This window comes from Eutrigla gurnardus, assembly GCF_963514095.1.
Source record: "Eutrigla gurnardus genome assembly, chromosome: 3".
Taxonomy (NCBI): Eukaryota; Metazoa; Chordata; class Actinopteri; order Perciformes; family Triglidae; genus Eutrigla; species Eutrigla gurnardus.
The window spans coordinates 101,688-123,474 of NC_139917.1; the positions used below are offsets into that span (position 1 = coordinate 101,688).

The window sequence follows — 21,787 nt, forward strand, 5'->3', positions numbered from 1 at the left end:
GAGAGAGAGCGACGACATGCTTTAAAAGAGGGGGGGGGGGGGGGGTAACTCTACCACTCTACACATTAATTTAATCAATCAGATCTAGTAGTGCCCTTATGATGGGGCAGTCATATTATACGATAGTCTGGTTTTCACCATACTAAGGTCAATCTTTTAAGATTGAACATTAGTCTGGGGAAGCTGCGCTTTGTTTCTACTGCTCAAGAGGCGGGATCAATGGGCATCGTTCAAATGACTCCGTACGCAATTGGATAGTCCTACAACCAATCAGAGCAACTTTCCGGACAACAACTGCTGCTTCGCGTCGCTTATGTTTCGTCATCGTCACGTCACCGGCCAATAGCGTGCCAGGAGAGAATGGCCGTTTCTGATTGGAGCCAAAGATTCTGGCAATGTAACAGCGAAAGTAAGCCTGAGGGTGTCCAGCCTGAACTGCCGAGCGAAATCCAAATTTCCCGAAAGTTTCAGGCAGGGTTCACCCAGCCTAATTATACGACTATTAATATTATAAATACAACTTACACGTTAGCACAATCTGTGAGTTTTTGCCAGCTGTCCTTCCTGCATGTTGCAGATGAAACTGTTGCTTTTTGCCTGTATTATACATTTAACTTATTTGTATTTCTGTAAGATTATGGTTCGCTCCTCGTACGTGAAATATGCTGCTCTGCTGCCGTAGACTGATCCATGTTTGTGATTGGTCAAATGCTGCGAACCCCGCCTCTTTTATGTGCAGGCGCTCATAGCTGGAAAGGGAAACCCTGGTTGACTTACCGAGTTGATAACCAGCGTCGTGTGACCACTTGTCTCTGATTGCCTTTCTTAGGGTTACTTAAGCTGGATCTCTGAAAGATACCCTGGTATGTTGAACTCGCTGAGGAGTACAGGCCTCTGGTCAGAGGTGCGTCTTGCAAACTTACAGTTTGTGAGTAATTGAAGGAGAAAGTTTGCGTCACCTTTGGTTTGAACACAGTGTTAGACTATGTCTACATTTTCCTTATACCTGTCAGAGTCAATGTGTTGATTTGACTTTTCATCCAGTCTTAGTATCTTTATGATATGCTTTTAGATCTCGGTCGTTTTAACCACATCTTTTAACCGGAAGTGTCCTTTGAAATTTAACTGGACTGCTTATCAAGACCAAAACATTTTATCAACAAGATTTCTGCTCTGAGGTCTTCACCAGGGGTCCGTTTCACAAAGCAGGTTTAGTGAAAACCTTGAGTTAGTTAACCCTGAGATGAGGGAAACTCTGGTTTTTCGGTTTCACAAAGCCAGTTCAGCATAAATCTGAGTCAGTTACCCGGGTAACATACTCCGTGAACCTAACCTTTGCTTCAACAAACCGTGAGTTTCTCCCTACATGTCTCCGCCTTTTTCCGGAATCTGAACCAACTCTGAAAAAAATGTGCCGTCCTTTCATCGTCAACCTAATCGATATGGAAATAAAAGTGATTCTAGCAGCTTTGCGTTGGGAGACAATTTTGATTACCTTTCCTTCCAATCACATTAGATATTATCTAAACAATATTCTCCGACATTTTCAACATTTCATATCGCGGACATAATCCGCAACCAGATTCTTTGCGGAAGTATTGTTTTTGCGAACGGGAGATTTATGAAATGTTTAAGTACATTTCTGTTTTGAAATATCTGCTTATATTTACTGTTTAATATGTGAAATATGATTCAAATTATATGTCTTGGTCAACGTATTTGCGCAATATTCTTATGCTTAATTTTCAACTGACGCCACTTTCTTTCTGTGCCTGTGGGGATTACACCCAATGAAAATGATAATTAATTCAGTGCGCTACTTTGTGAACTACAGGAGTTGAACCCCTGTCGCTGCTAACCATTACATCACAGTGTCGCTGTGCAAGTCTGAAAATAAAGACTTATTACCTTAAGATCAATAGACTGTTTCATTCAGTTATACACATTAGATCGGGCAGTAATTGTCTGCCACGCTAACTATCGCTACTTTGCTGCAGTTACGTTGCTCTGCTTTCTCAGGATGAGCTCGTTTTCTACATAAACACTCAGTAATATCTAATGACGCTCTCCCCGTTGCCATGGTGAATCGTAGTATCGGAGCTCCATTGATGATGGCTTTATAGAGTCGGCAGGCACGCGCATAACTCAGAGTTTACATACTCAGAGTTGACTGAACTAATTCAAAACCGCTGTTCTGAAACTGAAAACTCAGAGTTGCCCATCTCAGAGTTGGTCAACTCAGAGTTCAGGGTTAGGTTCAGAGTTTGTTGAACCTGCTTTGTGAAACGGGCCCCAGGTCTGGCAGAAAGGATTTATGTCAACCAAACCATGGTCTTTTTCTAAACTTGACATTTATGAAACGTTGCAGGATTTGGATTTTGACATAGAAGTGAGATGTTTATCTTCAAGTGTAGAGTTTTGATACAGTGAGCCAAATTCCACAACAAGTGTGTAAACAATGGCAAAAACTCAAACAAATTTTGAAATGTAATTACAATCTCAATTTAATTTCTTTACATTCCACACCAGAAAGTCCTGATACAATCTGAAGGACACATTGAGGTGGTCTGCTATCATTCTGAAGGGAAATTGCCTTGCGTTTCCTTTTCAATCAAGTCTGAATTTATAGCGAACATATATGACATTTTATTATTATTTTTATTGTACATAACACAATATTATAACGGTACATTATAGTAACAATATCTTCCATTTATAGAGAGTAACCTGGAAGGTACTTTGTTTCTGGTGAATTTATTTTTTGTTTAAAAGGAACCCCGGCTATGAAGACTTGTAGTTCTTAAAAGATAAATGTTAGTATCAGTTATAATAAAGTGATATAAAAAACCTTCTTGATGTCTTCGTTTTTATAAAATTTGTAAAAATAGTTTAACTCGTAGGTCGCCATTGTTGTTAACGTCGCAATGCACTCTGGGTAGTGACGTCAAATGGTTGCACTGGCCGGCTTCGGGACCCTGTTGTAACTGTTCAGCGACATAAACATGTCATCTGTTCAGCCTTTTCAATTTGAACCCGAGCGAAACATTAATGAGGAGGACAGCACTGACAATGTTTCACAAAACGAGCATCAAAATGAAGAGCAAGAAAGACGGGATGAGGCGAGAGTGGGACAAAACCGGTGGTGTATGTGCGGCAACTGCGTCTCAACCGATATAGATAATTAGATCTATAGATAATTAGTGTTGCGTGGCCACGGGACGCCCGCGGGCCGTTTTGCACTAGTTTCGCATTCATTCCGTTTAATCGCATATTATTTTCAATGCTTCTGCGTCATTTTATACATCATTTGAAAGCTGAGAATCTCGTGAATCGAAAAAAGCAAGCCGTTTTAGGATCACAGACGCATCAAAAGCAAACACAGCGTTCCCTACATTTCGAGCTGTCTGGAAGTCCAAAAACAACATGTAGCATGATAATCCCGATATCCAGAGAAAGGTAAGAGTCCAACGAACAAAAGTAGCCACTTCGTTTAGTCCCACTAGCACGCTAACTCCGGTAATCATCCATAACACCATAACACGCCACTTTGCGAGTCTCTGTAGAAGATAGTTTTTGTTTATCGCTTTGTACCGTTTTATGACGGAGCGGTACTTATCGATGTTTAACGCGCATTTCACTCGCTCCCTGAGGACGTTTAGGCTCCTTATGTGGGAAAATTGTCGGAAAAGCATTTGATTTTAGTCTGCGTTTATACCCAGCCGCTCCGGTGAGCTCTTTCAGCAGTTGTGGTCGACTAAAAGCCTCAAATGCATCAGGAGAAAAATGTCGAGAACATAGCCGCGGATCTTTGGGAAGTTGTGTCCGTCCACAGGCATCTTCCCACTCCTTTGTCCTCTTCTTGTCAGTAGGAAAGCAGTGTAAACTCACATCACTCCCCTTGTTGCCTTTTGACTGGAAATCGCATCCAAAAGCAGTACAATGTGGCATTTTACTTGAAATTACTTAACAAACGCACGTAAACAAACACTAGCGTCAATAGCTATTAGGTGAATTCGACTTGATGTAGCCGCCTGCAGCGCGCTACCTAACATGATGTATTGTGGGTTGAAAGCGATGCATGATGGCTAGAATTGTGTCCGACTTAGCAGCCGACTGCAAAGACATCACAGGGTCGCGACCATATCACGTGACCCAAAACATCGCGGGAACAAGTTTTTAAGATGACATATGATTTTAATCATATTTCACATATTAAACAGTAAATATAAGCAGGTATTTCAACACAGGAATGTACTTAAACATTTCATAAATCTCCCGTTCGCAAAAAAGCTAGCTCCGCAAAGAATCTGGTTGCGATTCTTTTTTATATCACTGATTATGTCCGCGATATGAAATGTTGAAAATGTCGGAGAATATTGTTTAGATAATATCTAATGTGATTGAAAGGAAAGGTAATCAAAATTGTCTCCCAACGCAAAGCTGTTAGAATCACTTTTATTTCCGTATTGATTAGGTTGACGATGAAAGGACGGCACAATTTTTCGGAGTTGGTTCAGATTCCGGAAAAAGGCGGAGACATGTAGGGAGAAACTCAGGGTTTGTTGAAGCAAACCTGCTAGCGAGCAGGTTAGGTTCACGGAGTATGTTACCCGGGTAACTGACTCAGATTTATGCTGAACTGGCTGGTGGTTTCCCTCATCTCAGGGTTAACTAACTCAAGGTTTTTACTAAACCTGCTTTGTGAAACGGACCCCAGGTCCGCACGCGGCCACCTTGTGGTGAAATGATTTGCCTTTTTATTTTGGTCGCTTTGATCTCATGGCTTGATCTAAAGTTCTGTGCATTGTGCTGTGAGTAGGCCTATTATATGTGAGGTCTGGTTAATACAAACATAGAATGATAATACAAATATACTGGAAAAAAAGAATAGTCACGTTGACTTTGTTGTCCGACTTGACGGCGTTTGGCTACGGTCTCTTTTAGAGCCCGCCCCCTCAGACACCTGCAGCTCTCGTCGGTGTGATAAGTCAAGTCAAGTCAAGCCAAGACCATCCCGAACAAGCCTATTCTACCGAGTGCAACCATTCTACGTCATCGCCCCCAGAGTACATTGCGCGCGGAAAACATCGCGTCCTACGTAGGTCAAAATATGTACTAAATATTATATATTTTTAAAGCAATGGCAACATTTTGTGTGCTTCTAACAACATATTTTAGTACAAGAGAACAATTGTGGCGTATTAGGGCCTACAAGTCTTCATAGCTGAGGTTCCTTTTAAGGAATTGAAAAATAAAATGAAACTTTTTTAAAAATATTCTGCTCATCCCTTCTTGACCATGAAAAAGAAAACACTGTTTGCCATGTGTTTCAATTTTTTTTTTTTTTTTTTATTTTAAAATGAAAATCAAACCTCATTCGTTTTTCATACCCGCTTCTGAATGGAAAATCAAATGACCAAAAGATACACTGACCAGCTACGTTCTCATCACACAAGTGCAACTATTATGAAAACCTACCATTACCATGAGCTTGTGTGAAACTGAATCATTCGTACAGAATCAGAAATGCATTGTTTGGTGAACCACATGTGTTGGCTCTGTAACTCATTAAATACACTTGGCCTGATAGCTGAAGAACGGAAATCATGTTTTCTTTTCCTTCCTTCCAATCTGTAAACATTTCACTAGGACTGTCCCTGTGTGTGTGTGTGTGTGTGTGTGTGTTAGAAGGGGTTGATGTGGTGTCCTGTTCCCAGAGGGGAGAAAGGGTTGACTTTTGCCCACATTAAAGCATCATTTAGAGAGATTGCTGATTTACCATCCTCTAGCAAAAACACTGGACCCTGCACATAGAAAAAAGAAAACAATGTTAAAACTCACACATCGATGATACATGTTAGTGTAAATATACTGATAAAAGAAGGAAACACACCTGTATTCTGTGTCCAGTGAAACAAGACAGTTGAACATCGGAGTGGCTCGGCAGATTGGAGCCAGTCACATAATCAGCTCCACACAGGATTAAACCAGCTGAGAGAGAGGAACACATTACACACAATATGGATTCACTGTCATGAGGTTTCACAGATTAGATGGTCCATATTAATGATGGGGACTGTTGGGGTACTTGCAGGAGCTAATAGATAATTATTAATATCAATATAATTATTGATATGCACAGGATTATTAATATAATTAATAAAAAAGCGATGCACCACCCTGAAATCAAGGAAAAGGTAACCAAACCTGTCTCAATGTAAAGGGGTTTGTACTCAAATTACAATAATTAATAACTATTAGCATATGAGTACAAACAGTTGAAGGATTTGTGAATTCTTTACAGAGAAGAGGTTGATATCATTCATTCTTATACAACATTAATAAACACAGCAGTATGTTCAAAAGGGGTTTATTAACAATAAACAAATAATACACTAAGTCTAAGTGGCCTATCTAACTTAATACTATACAAGTGTGTGTGTGTGTGTGTGTGTGTGTGTGTGCGTGTGCGTGCGTGTGTGATAAAGGTGAGGGGGAGGGGATAGAGAGAGAGAGAGCGGGCCGGTTGGGCTCCAGCCACTAGGCGGTGCTATTCTTCCGGGTGTTCAGAATGGAACAGCTGAACAAAGGAGGAGGGAGGCCCCTAGTGGACGCTATCTTATGTAGCTGACTCTGAAGGGCCTGATTACGTAGAGCCGTAGGTGGAGGCCTCTATAACCCCTTTTCCACCAACACGAACCTAGTTCAAGAGCCGGGCCGGTGCCGTGCTGGTTCGCAGTTGGTTCAACTTGCGAACCGTCCGAGAACCTGTTTGCGTTTCCACCGGCTAGAGAGCCCAGAGAGCCACGTCATTACGTCACTGTATACATCTGAGGTTTCCCCGCAGCGCTAATTTCAAGCATAGCAAACATGTCTCTTTAGAGAAAGTGTTTATTTTGGCAAATAATACAATAACAATAAAATACACAAAATACTAAAATCACAAAATTTTTGTAGAACAGTGTGTGATCAATAGATCAGAGTGTTTGATGTTTAGTCATCTGCAGGTTGGACCTCCGTTCAATATCGCCGATGTCCGACAGCTCTACAAACACAAACCAGAGAACAGCGGTTTAATCACAAACGTGTCCACGACGCTGTGAACACAGATGTTAAGTCACGTTGGTAGTTGGTAACCAAGTGGCATGCTAACGTTGTTGTTAGCGATATCACGCTAGCCGGTCAGCTTACATTACCCGAGGAAGCATAGCCACTAGTTGCTGCTGTTACAAACGTAATCACTAGCTTGGTAAACTAAACAGAAATGTGTCGTTGGTTTGCAACGAGGTGAAACATTTTAAAAGTGAAACTTACCGGGAACAGTAACGTTAGTAAAACTCTGCAGCGGCATATTTTCCCCCGTTGCCTCGAGCGTTAACCCCGCCCCCAGCCCCTAACGTAAGCCGGGCCCAGTTCCAGCCCAGCAAAGAGTTGGGGCCAGTCGGGAACCAGTTTTCCAGGCCGAGAGCAGGCTGTTTGTCTGTGGAAACAGGAAGAACTGGTTCGCGATTGGGCACCGGCTCCGAACCCCCCCTCAAAATGCCTCGGTGGAAAAGGGGTATATGTGGGTGTCGACCAGTCAGCCATGTGGAGTGGGGGTGTTCTTTGTGGGAGGCTGTGTGGTCCTGCCTGGAGAACAGGTTTCTATATACAGTACGTGTATAATTAGTATAATATATGCGTGCAAACTGTCTGTTCTAGATCACTAACAACTGAACTAAGGTTACACACTTAACTCAACAATACATCAAATAGAAAATAACTTTGAAACATTAATGTCATCACATTCAGTTTCTGTCGTAAGCTATGCCCAGCTTGTTACCAGTCCTTGAAGAAGGGTTGCTTGTTCCTCGGAAGAAAGGTTGCTGTCTTCAGGTTCCTGGGAAGGAAAGTTGCTGTCCTTGGAGTTGTGGATGGAGGAATTTCTAGTGAGATGCGTCTCGACTAGTAATTCTTGTCTTTGTTGCAGAAGCAGGCTCCAACAGCCAGCTTGTTGGCTGTTTTGAGGGCGCTGCTTGGGGCCTTGAGACCTGTGGTCCAAATCCCAGGAGGAAGAGGAGACCTGTGTTCAGGTCGACATCTCAGTAGAAAGAGTAGACCTGTGGTCAGGTCGACATCTCAGTATTAAGAGGAGACCTGTGTTCAGGTCGACATCTCAGTAGAAAGAGGAGACCTGTGGTCAGGTCGACATCTCAGTAGAAAGAGAGAGATCCAAACTTGGATTGCTTAGTACGAAGCAAAACTTCCACTGCAGTTGACCAATCAGAATGGAATCTGGAGTTCACAGGTACGTGACACTTTCAGTGACACAGACCTGCAGGCAGATGGGGGAGGGGGAAAGACCCCCTGTTGAGGTGCGTGGCTGTGTTTCCACACAGAGGATGCTCCAATCTGAATGTTCAGAAACAATTCAATCTGCATCCGTGAATTGCTTCATAGACACAAACCCTGAGGTCCCAACAGGATGATTTACAGGAAATCACAGAAACAAAGTAAATACATCCTGTTAGATCTGATCAGGAGGCAACCAGGTTTAATCGACTACATTCCAATATCACACAAGCCAATCACAGATCAGCGTACTCTGACTGCCCCTGACTGCCTCCAGATGCTGATGCCACCAACAGAACACCACCAGCATCAGCACCCCACCAAATTCTGGGGATCGTGTTGCTGATCCCAGAACTAGAGCAGTGTTTTATTTTCAGGAACTCCCCTGATCAACTCTTATTCATACCAGAGTGTGTTGCCTGGATTCTCCTCTTGAGGCAGCTGAACTCTTCTCTTTGACACTCTGATGAAGGCCTGTTGAAAACAGACAGAGAAACAATTACGAAGCTGTGTCCAAGCATGTCAGCAGCAGAGAGGTGTTGCAGTGATAACAGGCACTGTTAGTGGAGCGAGCCAGCAGACCGTGTAGAAGAAGTACACCTAGTCATCGTGACGTCACCCTATGGTTTGTGGACTACGGTTCTTGAGTTTTTGACAGCATTTGGCCATTGCCATCTTGGAATGTTTGCAATGAACGATGTGACCATATTTGGCTGCGGAGGAGCGACCCAGTGGGCCAGACCTGTAGGAGGAGCTGGCCCACTGGGGGTCATACCCTCTCATTCACACCCTCTGGGAGGGAGCCAGTCCAGTATGAGTGAGTCTATGGGCCCTAGTTTCGTGGCGCAGTGCAGGGTGGCGGAGCCGGCGTAATGCAAGTTTCAACCCGCGCAGCCTTGCGCACGGTCAGTTTGGCAGTTTGGTGGATCACCTGCGCCAAGATGGGTGTGGCGGCGCAGCAGGGGGAGGCGTCACAGATTCAGCTTGGCGTAGCGGAAGTTTCGTGGCAAAAAGCCTCGCAGAGACTGCGCTGAAAGCCCGCCAGCTCCAACCTGGTCTACTCTTGGCGTAAGGCGCAAGGCGCAAATAAAGTCCATTCATTCAAGGCGAATTACAGCTGGCGGAGTGGAAGTTTGGCTGACCGGCGCGCAGTGCGCACACGTCACCAAGTCCTCACAGGCAGGTTTCCACAGTTCCAGGCACATTTAAATGCAATAAATAATCACAACAAACACTATTTAATGCAACTAATTGAATCAACACGTGAATTTATATCTATATAGATTGTCCCGTCACATCTGACGTCAGATCAAAGGCGGATGGCACCCGTAACGGAAACTCAGCCTCTCGGACCAAAACATCTCCCTCTCTCTCTCCTGTTTTTTATAATATCGGCATTGTTATTATTATGATACACACGCACAGCGCGTGACGCGCGTGGTGGGAGCGGCAGCGCTGCTTCTGTCATCGGGTTGTCAAGTGACGGAACTTGCACTGAACCTCCCCTAACGCATTAAAGGTGAGGAGAGGAGCTCATTTGATTGGTGAAGATTTTAATCGGCTGTATTAATCCCAGTCCACGCCTCGTCTCCCACTCACGCCTTCTTCTCCTCCCTCTTTCCCACTTGCGCGGGTGGGCGAGACGGGAGGTGTGCCTGTGCTAGCCTGCGCGGTGCACAAAACTTGCAAAGTCCAGGCGGACACACCCCGTCGGCGTGGCGCACTGACTACGCCTGGTCTACGAAACTAGGGCCCCATATGTTGTTATCATTTTTCTTTGTTATCATCATTGTTATCTATATGTTCTTATCATTTTTTCTTTTCTTCCGCCCCCCCCACCCCCCCTCCCCCATGACCGGTTACAGATAATGGATGGATAAAAATAATATTAATATATAATATAATATATAATAACAAAATTAGGAAAGTAAAATATAATTATAGTTGTGTTTGCGTGTTACCTACTTGCTGTTACTTTGTGAGCAGGACCGCCATGCATCCAGCTCCACAGACAGCTGCTCAATCTTCAGAGGGACACACACCTCCCTCCGCTTTAACAGCTGACTGAGAGACAAAAAGAAAAACACCATTGGACTGACTTACAGACTGTTCATCCAATTTCAACCTGATAATGGCAATTATCAAAGTAAGGAAATACTGAATGATCATTACATACAAGTGTTAAAGTCATCTCAGTAGCTAAATGTAACTCAAACATAAACACCACAGGCAAATCAGATAGAAAACCATATGTTATCGGCTCGCTAACCTGCCTTCACCAGGCTGACTGACAGCAGACGTTTACTTAGACTCCACAGGAAGAAACCAAGAGTGTTTCTAGGCTTTTGTATCAACTTTTTTATTTTAGCGAGTGAAGGGAATCAGCCAAGACCAAAGATAGACTGATAGACCGCCTTGTTAATACAGGTGCGTGCAGGAGAACAGATAAATATATTTTTTCTGTAATTTTTTTACATTTGGGCTGAAATAATTACGAAGCGCTGCTTCCCTCGCTCTGTGTGTTTGAGAGAGAGACAGAGAGAGAGAGGAATAGGAGGATTATTGCAGTTAATGCTATGAATGAAGCTCCAAAGCTTGAAACTACTCGGCACAGCCCTCGTTATTATTAGTTATACTTACAATTTACAAGTGAGGAAGTGTTGCATGTTAAACAAACAATTCTGAACACACACAAACACAAACACACAAACACAGAGTTGGCGCCTACCTAGTGTATTCGTAGAGTGCTGGTACGATGCTAAAGTACTGTCTTCTGATGGCTAGTAGACCTCCAATATACCCACAAAGGATCAACAGCTCACTGCGGGCTCTGCAAACACACACACACACGCATAAAGGCCTGGATGAGGTTCAAGTCTGACAATGTATGAGAAGGGTTAGGGTTAGCATAATAACATAATAATGAAATATGAATACTAATAATAAAGAAATAAATGTTCTTACTCAGTCAACTTGGCCATGGTGAGACAGTCAGTTCTGATGTAACTCATCAGGTCCAGGATTGGCTGAACAGTATCCACTGTCCAATCAGGTCCAGTCAGCTGTTCTGGTGAGGAGGAAAATGTTCGATAAATCACTGATTTACGGAACAGAAGACTATGTCATGATCTTGGGTCCTGTGTTTGATTTTACTTCCTGTCTTTGTGGTTATCACCTCAGCCTTGCTGTGTTCCCTTTGTTTCCACCAATCAGTTTTTAGCCTGCCCTCATGTCTGACCACCTGTGTCTTGTTGTCTGATTTGTTTCTTGTGTATGAAGTCTTTGTGTCAGTGTCAAGTCCTTTGTCTTGTGACATCTTCGAACCAAACAAATTCACGCCTTGTGTTACTCTCGCAAGTTTCACTCGTGCTAGTTGCACAGAAGGGGGACACCGACATACATTGTACGTGTTGTGAAGTCCCAGATACACCAGGAAACCAGATGCCGTCCTTTCTGGGTTCAAAACATCATCCAGAGGTTGCTTGGTGCTATTCACTGTATCTAGAAAGACACGTTGGCTGGTTTACTACAGCTCTATAAACCTAAAATAAACTATTTTGCTCTGATTTAATTGCAATAAACTGATAAAAACAAAGGATGCTCAAATGACTAAATAATGATGATTTGTAAAAAGTCTGAAGTCATGCACAAGCAAACTTTTAAAATGCTTGTTTTCTGAATGGAGTCTGGATTGATGGGTGCTCGGCTATACTAACAATGCTGCTCCATCAACATCATCTAGACATGACAGTCTCTGGTTTCTCCACATAGTCTGGTCTGGTCTCTGGACTAATGTGAGCTACTATCTAGACCTCTGGGGGACCACAGACAGTCGCTGGTTTCTCCACATAGTCTGGTCTGGTCTCTGGACTAATGTGAGCTACTATCGTAGACCTCTGGGGGACAGAGTCTCTGATTCAGCAACATCTCTGACTTTGAATGGTGTTGGATCATCATAGTGTAGATGTGTAGATGCTATGTAAGGTAGGTAGCCACATACAGACACAATTAAAACTGAGATGCCAATACCTTTAACGTGATTCAGTCCTATCGAAAGGGCATTCTCAGGTTCCAAGCTCAGCAGGTAGAATTGAACTGCTGACAGCAAATCTCCTTCACACATGGCTGCATCTGCCAGGGCCTTACATTCCTCTAATGGAGGGAGGCCGCACTTGAATGACAGAAAACACAAAATCATAGTCACTTTAATGATGACAAATGTTCATATAATCAACATCCGCTTCATATTTTGTTGTGAATTCCGTTTGTTCTTGACCTATCACAAATTAGTGATAACGAGTCTGCAGAAGTCCATCAGGGAGGAGGTCTGAGTGTTGGATGGGTCAAAAAACAAAGAACTACCACCCGGAGACTGATGTTAGTGTCCCGTTAAACCCAGTAGCTTTGTCACGTTTTTGTTTTGTTTCTGTTTAAATTCAGTCATTTAAGGCAAACAATGATGGTTTTACTGAACCTAACTCAGTAGCTTTGTTGTCTCAATGTGACTCAGGCGACAACCTCCAGTCCTGGAAAATTAAGCCAAAGTTCAAGTGCCTTAGACTTGCATTCTCTCTGCTGGCCACCCGGGGGCGACTCCTCTGTTTGCAAAAAGAAGTCTGGTTGTATAGAAGTCTATGAGAAAATGGTCCTACTTCTCTCTTGATGTATTATCTCAGTAAACATTGTAAACATTAAGTTTCAAGTCTTCTTCAATCCAGCATGATGTGCATTTAGTAAATTAGGGTCCATTTACTGACTCTTGAAATTTTGAGCGTATTCTAGTCCTGCTCAATGTGTTAAGTGTCCTGAGATGACTTCTGTTGTGATTTGACACTATAAATAAAATTGAATTGAATTGAATTGAATTGAATGTCAAACAGACCAGAAAGCAGGGGGTGTTTTGGAGCGGGACTACTTTGTGATTGACAGGTCACTACCACGGTATCGTCGCTATGACAATACCAATACAATTAGCAACTAATATGACTTAAACTTATCTGTAAAGTTGACTTTGAATTATGAAGCTAACTTTGTTAACAGCTTCACACCAGAATCCAGATGGATCCAGATCCAGTAAGGGTGCTGCTCTGCTGCTTGTGTTCATAGTCCACAAACTAATGCGTGACGTCACGATGACTAAGTCTTCTTATATACAGTTTATGATGTAACTATGTAGTTTTGTATTGTTTTTTGTTTGTTTGGTTTTCTTTGTTAACCACATATTTCAAAGTGTTTAATACTGCTACTATTCTGTCCGGAAACGCAATTGAGAGTGCAGTTTAGATGGGAACGTAACATCAGACATCTAGCCTCCATTTAATTTCAGCAGAAACATGTCTTAGATTTGACTTAATGACTGCCTACTCACCCTTTCATGAAACTGGTTGATTTCAGTGGCACTGCCGGGGTAAAGTGCACACAGCTTAGCCAATAAAATGTGGTTGTCAGGAATAATTTGCAGTAGGTCTGCTGATAGCTCCCTAAATGTAAACAGAGATAACAGTTTTTGCAATGCCTTAGAAGCATTCCCTGCAGGTTTGTTGTTTTGCACTGTAACCCTAGTAGTTATCAACACAGCTGGAGCCCTTTACCTTTAGCTCCCTGCTCATCTACAGCGACAGAAAACGATTAATGCAAAGTGAAGTCAAAGCACAAAAAAGTTTGGTGGTAACTGGGCTCCGCCTGTGCTCAAAGAACTAGGGTTTCAAGTGTAACCTTGAAACCAGGGACATGTGTCATGATGTAAAGTCAAACATAGCCTGTTTGTTAAAGTTCTCAGGCTGTTACAGCTGGCTGAACACCAAACCAAATACAGTAATCAGCAACATGATAAAGATCAAGATCACATCTACACATTAAAAGTAGGAAAAACAAATATAAATACAACATTTTAAAGAAATAAATTTGCCCTACGAAGCTAAACCTGGAACGTTACAGAAGAACAATAGAGGATACGTTAAGTGGACATACATGGAGACAGACGTACCAAGTAGGTGTCATCATGTACTTCCTGGCCAAGAGTTCAAGACAGTATGCAGTGCTCTGATTGGCTGCCTCTCCAAGGACAATTCCCACACACGCAGCCAACTCCAGCTCATTACCTCGGATAAGACTGGTCATGGCTAACTAAAAGCACAACACACACATTTAGACTTGTTGTTATCATGAATGATCAGCAACGATAAAGAAAAGACACGATACACAAACAAAAGCAAATGCACTGTATGTGATTAATGCCTAGACTCTGAAGGTGTGTACCTTGATGTCGTCCACAGCTAGGTGACAGCATGCTGCCAGGACAGAGCATCCGTCCTGGAAGTACCACTCAGCCAGTTCCTTACATACCTTATGGAGGAGACTGGACAAACAGAGAAGTCTAGCCAGGGATTGGACCGTTAAATCAACCTGCAACCTTAACTGGAAGGATTCCAAGGTTATTTTGTTCTACAACACTCTGGGCCCTAGTTTCGTACACCAGGCGCAGTCGGAGCGCAGCGCACCTGCACCACGCCAACGGGGTGTGTCTGCCTGGACTTTGCAAGTTTCGTGCACGGTGCAGTCTGGCGCAGGCATGCCTTCCGTCACTCCTACCCCCGCAAGTGGGAAAGAGGGAGGAGAAAAGGCGTGAGTGGGAGACGAGGAGGAGACAAGGCGTGGAGTGGGATTAACACTCATGGTGACGAGAACCCGGTGCCTTCACAAGCAGCAATTCATCATCATCATCACCGTCTTCATCATCTGCGCTCCACAGCTGCACCGGATTCCCCCGTCCAACACCAGGACACTCGCGCCGCTCAGACCAGCTGCAGCCCGAACTCCGGTTCCAGCTGGCGGCAAAGTTGCACGTTTCTCCACAGACACAGACAACAGGCTGCCGAGGCGCAAGACCAGGCACGAGCTGCTGTATTTTTTTGTAAAGATTTTTTCAGGCATAGACGCATTTTATTAGCAGTGGATAGATATGAAAAACAGGAGAGAGAGAGGGAGGTGTGACATGCAGCAAAAGACCTTCGGACGGGATTCAAACTGGGGTCGGCAGCGTATGCGTACGTGTAACATACATGGCATGCACTCTAACCACTCCGCCACCTGCGCGCCCCTAAATCACTGTTTTTCGGGTAGGGGGGGGCATCATAAAGGAATTCCGCTTAGGGCACCAAAATGGCTAGCGGCGGCGCTGGACAGAAGACAGCAGCAGCAGCAGCGCCAGATGGCCAAACTTTTCCCAGGATGAAACTAATGTTTCAGGGTCCAAGTTTCAGCTGTGTTAATTCAGTCTGAGTTTCCGTTACGGGTGCCATCCACCTTTGATCTGACGTCAGATGTGACGGGACAATCTATATAGATATAAATTCACGTGTTGATTCAATTAGTTGCATTAAATAGTGTTTGTTGTGATTATTTATTGCATTTAAATGTGCCTGGAACTGTGGAAACCTGCCTGTGAGGTCTTGGTGACGTGTGCGCACTGCGCTGGTGAGCCAAACTGCCACTCCACCAGCTGTAATTCGCCTTGCGCTAGGAGTAGACCAGGTTGGAGCTGGCGGGCTTTCGGCGCAGTCTCCGAAACTTCCGCTGGGCCAAGCTGAATCTGTGACGCCTCCCCCTGCTGCGCCACCACACCCATCTTGGCGCAGGCGATCCACCAAATTGCCAAACTGACCGTGCGCAAGGCTGCGCTAGTCGAAACTTGCATTGCACCGGCTCCGCCACCCTGCGCCACGAAACTAGGGCCCTCTGAGTGAAGATGCTGTTTCTAGTTATGATGCTCTTTTTTAGATACATGACTTTTCATTCAGATTGCATACACTGAAACACACTCAATAACAATATTAATACAGTATACTGTGTAATCAATGTGAGGATTGGTATGGAAACAGTCTATTTATCCATATTTTGTTAAGAATAATGTGTGTTTGGAAAGATTAAGAGATTATGTTTATATGTGGGTTAAGAATTATTGTGGACATTTTCTCTCTTCTCAAGCTTTATAGCTCATCAGGGTGTCCCATTTCACATATCTACATTATGACTGAATGAGATTACTTGTAAAAAGTTATGTTCTGCATTTTTTTTTTACTTTCTCTATTCTCTGAAAACGTACCATAGACAGTCTCTGGTCAGTCTGGTCTCCAGACCAGACTATGGAGAGAAGCCAGAGACTGTCTATGGTACAGTCAACAAGGTCACTGCTGTATTTATGTCTAGAAGATGTTATTTGGAGTGTTAATGGAGCAGCTACAATGTTAACAGCCTATTCTGATCAATTCAAACTACTTTCAGAAAATGTTGTGTGCTTGTCATCTTGCAGACAGACCTAACAAACAATGACTTTGGACTTTTTTGTATCTAGGACTTCACATCATGTACAAAGCATCTATAATGGTTATTTCAGCCATGATTGATGAAACCTTGTTGGTGTCTACATGGAGGTAAGCCCCGCCTCTCCGGCGCCTCTAGTGCGAATGATGCAAATAAACACAAATGACCCTGCGGTCAAACTTGCATGAGTAAGACGAGTCAAAAACTTGCTTTGCATTTGATGTGAACAGGCCATTGTTATATTTGATATGTGTGTGTGTGTTTGCTTTACCTCTGGTATTGTTGTCTGCTATCCACGTCATTATTTGTGTGGTTCACTAAGGAGCTTGGAGGTGCACGAATGTTCCCTTCACATGCTCCCTAAAAACAGAGAAAATTATTATGTATTTTTAACCATTTCCTATCAATATTGTCACAAAGATCAACATGACTGTTGATGTATTTACTCACCTAGTATCTGTCTTTGTCTCCCATTAGCTATCTATCCACCCCATCTGTAACCACTAACCCACCATCCAGCCCGAATGAAAAACTGTTCCCGGTTCATGCTCCCTCTCTGTACCTGCGCTATTATTAGGGCTTCCAGCAGCTGTCCTCGTCCAGTGAAGAAGGTTACAAGCTTTTTTATGTCTCCTGTGGCGATGCAGTATGGGATCGTATCATCATTATCCTCAGCCATCAGCTGGTCAGCTCTCCTGCGACACGAACATAAATAAAATGACGTAAACATGTAACATAAGCAATGTGCAGATACAGGTTTGTCCTTCTGTTTGTATTTATATTGTAATTAAGATGACAAAAAGAATATATCCCTGGTTCCAATCGAGCTGTAAGAATTTAACAAGATGTAACAATATCAACAATGTTAACTTGTTCCTGAGGGTCTCTGATGATGCTGGGGGGGGGGGGGATGGGGGTACACCATTTACACCATTCTTCACAAGTAAGTAACAGGAGCAAACTGATGTGAAATGAGCTGCAGAGACAAGAATTCAGGATGATCTCATCTCATCAGTCTGTTTAACAGCTGTGTTTGTCTTCAAAGGGTGTTTTCAATGACGGCATTCTAGAAAAATGAAAAGCATCTCTTTTTGTGCATTTTGATTTTCGTCAGTTTCTTGTTCCACTTTTTTTTCTGCAACCACAATGTACAGACAACTGCAGTGACATGAACGTGACTTCCATTCCAAACATTTCAAGAAGTTCACACAGAAAAACACCACGACATGAAATCTTTGCTTCCCTTCTATTGTTGTTTAGTCGGGAAGCTGAAACAGGAAACTGCCCCATGGTTTACCTCTGCATGAGTTTCTTCCAGTACTTCATGGAGACACCTGGTGCCACAGATAATGCTTTCTCCCACTGGAAGAGAGGAAACCCTCCGTTAGGTCAAGTTACAAACTCTTTTATCTTTTTCTCACAATAGAATCAGTACTCTTTTCAACTTCTTTCACCTCCAGTTTCCACTCGCAGGCTCTTCTACGATGACAACCCAAGCATTTTATGATGCCAGAGACAAAATGGTGGTACAAATATAAGCAACGAGGGACACTCGCAATAAGTTGATCATGATGAATTTTCATTATGGGTATAATTGTAAATATCGCCATTAGAAACATGAAAAAGCTGTCTACCTCACTATCATGGTAGAGATGTGAAAAATAGAACTTGATTTAATAGATAAAGGATGCAAAAATGTAATTTATTTATTAGTTATTTATGCAGGGAGACCCTATGATTTCTCATTAGGATTATTTGATTGTTTTCACTAAAAAAAGATTAGTGACACTAAAACAAAAAGATTTGTTTCTTAATAAAAATGTGATTCCAGTACTTTTTCCTGTCATTGTAAGATTATTTAGCATATTTTGGTGAGGATAATATCACAAAGTGAAATCATTTTGGCCAGGACAATGAAGACATGAAATTCTCATATTGTCTCATGACTTGTAAATTAGGCCATTTTGTTACAACAGCTGGAAAACTTTGCTTTCAGTCCAGCAAACTTGAAAGATGGTATTAGAGGAGGATAAAAAGAGACGAAGGTGGAGTCAGCCATTGATTCCATCCACCCATCCATCGTATACCGCTTATCCTGTATTCAGGGTCGTGGGGGGGCTGGTGCCGATCCCAGCTGTCATTGGGCGAAGGCAGGGTACACTCTGGACAGGTAACCAGTCTATCACAGGGCCGACATGTAGAGACAGACAGGTAACCAGTCTATCACAGGGCTGACATGTAGAGACAAATAGGTAACCAGTCTATCACAGGGCTGACATATAGAGACAGACAGGTAACCAGTCTATCACAGGGCTGACATGTAGAGACAGACAGGCAACCAGTCTATCACAGGGAGACATGTAGAGACAGACAGGTAACCAGTCTATCACAGGGAGACATGTAGAGACAGACAGGTAACCAGTCTATCACAGGGCTGACATGTAGAGACAGACAGGTAACCAGTCTATCACAGGGCTGACATGTAGAGACAGACAGGTAACCGGTCTATCACAGGGTTGACAGGTAACTGGGATTCGAACCCAGGACCCTCTGGATGTGAGGCATTGATTAAAGAATATTAAATATAATATTAAATATTAAAATGGTCAAACCTGTCCCAGCTCCACCATTAATTCACAGTATCGTTGAATCTGTCCCAGTCTCAGATGGATGTCCGCTGCTTCTTTCAGCCTCTCCTCTTTACTGGGAGCTCCGATCCCTCCTCCAAACTTAGACATCTTCACTATAGTGAGCTCCTGGGCTTCGGACTGAGAGACAATGGAACAAATGGAAGAGAAACAAGTGACGTGACATACACTTTATACTGGTACATTTACACACACCTGTATTATATATATGGTTGTGACACTATCGTGGTGATAAAACCTTTGCAGACAGACAAAGTCAGCCTATTTTGTGCATATTTGAACTCTCTGAAACTAAGTGTAACCAGACCCTCTCCTGTTGTTTTTTAGCCCTCTAGGCTTGCCGTAAGCAATGCCTCGTCTCATCAGTAGTAACATGTGCTCTGAAGATCGGCTTTAACGTTCTTCTAGATAAGGTGGTGCTAGTCAATTTAAAACCTTAATATCAAGCAAGAAAATCTTAAAACCGATGCTGAAATGGACAGGAACCCAGTGCAGGGAGGCCAAAACTGGCCTACTGGCTAAAAACCAGCGCTAACAGCTAACGTTAATGGAGGTTCTATGATGATGCATTCAGGCTCTATTCTGTAATAGTATTGGGCGAATATTATAATTTTAATATGATGTGTTTAAAGTAAGTTTGTTGTGAAAAACTGAAATAATGCAGTTGTTTGAAGGAGACGTTTTCACATGAATATAAAATAGATAATTTGGACGGAATGAATGAGAAAAGCCTCAGTATTCTTTCTGTATGGAAGCAACTAAACATGTCATTGACCAGCAGAGGGATGACGGTAGGGACTACAGCGTGAATAGAAAGAGGACTGAGGCCTCTCTCCAATAAACTGAAAATGTGAACAAAAATCAAACAAATAGTCCCTTTTCTGATGGTCCACTTTAAGATGACTAAGTTTGGTTGGTTTAAAGGGGAATATATGTGAAAACACCCATAAACAAAAGGTACTCATGAGTTCCTGTCCGTCATTCCATGATGAATTCAATCTACAGTTGCTGGATAGGTGTATGCTGTATTTATTATGATAATCTTTCATAATGTGTATTCATTGTATGGCAATAAACAAACCATTTAACCTTGAAAAGGGACTAGTGAAAAGGATCTCACCGTTTTAAACTTGAGCAGGTGTTTCATGTGCATCACTCCCTTGCTGTAGCTGGCTGGAAGCAGCGAGTCGTCCTGGCCGTTCATGACCCATACCAAGTCCCACAGGTTACTACTGCCCCCTGGAGGCTAGTGCAGGACAAAGCATGCACCATTATGCTCAGAAACACACGCAGCATATAAGTAATATATAATATAAACTATGCCCAATGCAGTTGTTTATATGTTGACGTTGTTTTCTAGTAATATTTCAAATTGGGATATAACGATGTACCAATGTAACATTCAGAGGTTAACTGACATTCCTGCAGCCCTGTAATACATCACCCAGAGTCAGGTTTGAACCAGAAGTGGAGCTTTGCTACATTTGAAATGTTTGACTTTGGTTTACAACTGGAAGTTGGGTCAACAGGGCCTTTTGTTAACTTCTCCCTTTATTCATTGTTTACTTAAAGATTGTGATATAATATATAATGGCTGACCTACTATTTAACCTGTACTACTATTTAACAATACTTATGCAACCACATTATTTGGTAATTTATATATATATATATATATATATATATATATATATATATATATATATATATATATATATCTGTGCCTCCAGGATTTGGCAGGCATTTTTGGGGATTGTTGTGGATTAAAATAATTTCACAGAATCTTTTTTTTGTAAACGGGATGCATGTTGCAATATTTTTAGGTGTTGCTTTGCAATGAAATTAGATGTGGTTAGTGTTGTATAATTCATTAAAAAACAACTTGTTCCAGTGAGAATAAAGCTAAACATTTCTGAGTAACGTTATCAAAAAGGCTGAGGACTACTAAAAATCCAACAATGCCTTCGTAAATAAGGTCACTTGCAGGATATAGAGGCGAAGCGATGCACACTGAATGCACCACATGACAGAAGTCACACGATGTATTGGGGTGTAACGATATGCGTACCAGAACCTTTCAGTGCAGGATGTTTAGTTCGGTATGCGACGCCCTTTCAGTACACCCTGTGAGCCAAACAGCTGTTTGTGTCGACCACTCGCATATTTTAGATTGTGATATGCATTCTCCACCCTGCCTGCTCCCACCTTATTTCGGTAATTTGCAGAAAAGTCGTGGAAATTGCTAAAATTGCAAGCTTCCACATAAATCACATTATTCACTCCAATAATAAACAAGCATTCAGAATAAAGTTACCGAAAAGCATTCAGAGAACCAGCGGAGTTTCTTGGCCCTGAAGTCAGAGCTCAGTTTATCCAGCTCCTGCTTGATGTCTCGAGACACTTTACCACAGAGCAGCGGCGGAGAGCCAGGAACCATAGCTGTGTCTGCAGACACACAACCAGCATGGTTAAATGAGAACAGAACC

General features: G+C 42.6%; 1 protein-coding gene across 3 annotated transcripts in view; it reads right to left on the minus strand.

Annotated features, from left to right (window-relative positions):
• Positions 1–4,717: 4,717 nt before the first annotated feature.
• wdr17 (WD repeat domain 17) overlaps positions 4,718–21,787 on the minus strand; it is a 42,170-nt gene continuing 25,100 nt past the window's right edge. For 2 of the 3 annotated variants that reach the window (XM_084005815.1, XM_084005816.1), the window contains exons 17-32: positions 21,616–21,746; positions 20,422–20,547; positions 19,266–19,421; positions 17,951–18,015; positions 17,216–17,348; positions 16,925–17,013; positions 14,590–14,689; positions 14,318–14,457; positions 13,700–13,811; positions 12,361–12,502; positions 11,296–11,398; positions 11,060–11,161; positions 10,297–10,395; positions 8,738–8,805; positions 5,894–5,991; positions 4,718–5,804 (exon numbers count right to left, since the gene is read on the minus strand). In XM_084005815.1, the coding sequence (XP_083861941.1) occupies positions 5,685–5,804; positions 5,894–5,991; positions 8,738–8,805; positions 10,297–10,395; positions 11,060–11,161; positions 11,296–11,398; positions 12,361–12,502; positions 13,700–13,811; positions 14,318–14,457; positions 14,590–14,689; positions 16,925–17,013; positions 17,216–17,348; positions 17,951–18,015; positions 19,266–19,421; positions 20,422–20,547; positions 21,616–21,746 (1,784 nt within the window). In that variant the 3' untranslated portion in view covers positions 4,718–5,684. Of the gene's footprint in view, positions 5,805–5,893; positions 5,992–8,737; positions 8,806–10,296; positions 10,396–11,059; positions 11,162–11,295; positions 11,399–12,360; positions 12,503–13,699; positions 13,812–14,317; positions 14,458–14,589; positions 14,690–16,924; positions 17,014–17,215; positions 17,349–17,950; positions 18,016–19,265; positions 19,422–20,421; positions 20,548–21,615; positions 21,747–21,787 lie in introns of those variants that run through there. The other variant, XR_014596861.1, reaches the window with a different exon arrangement.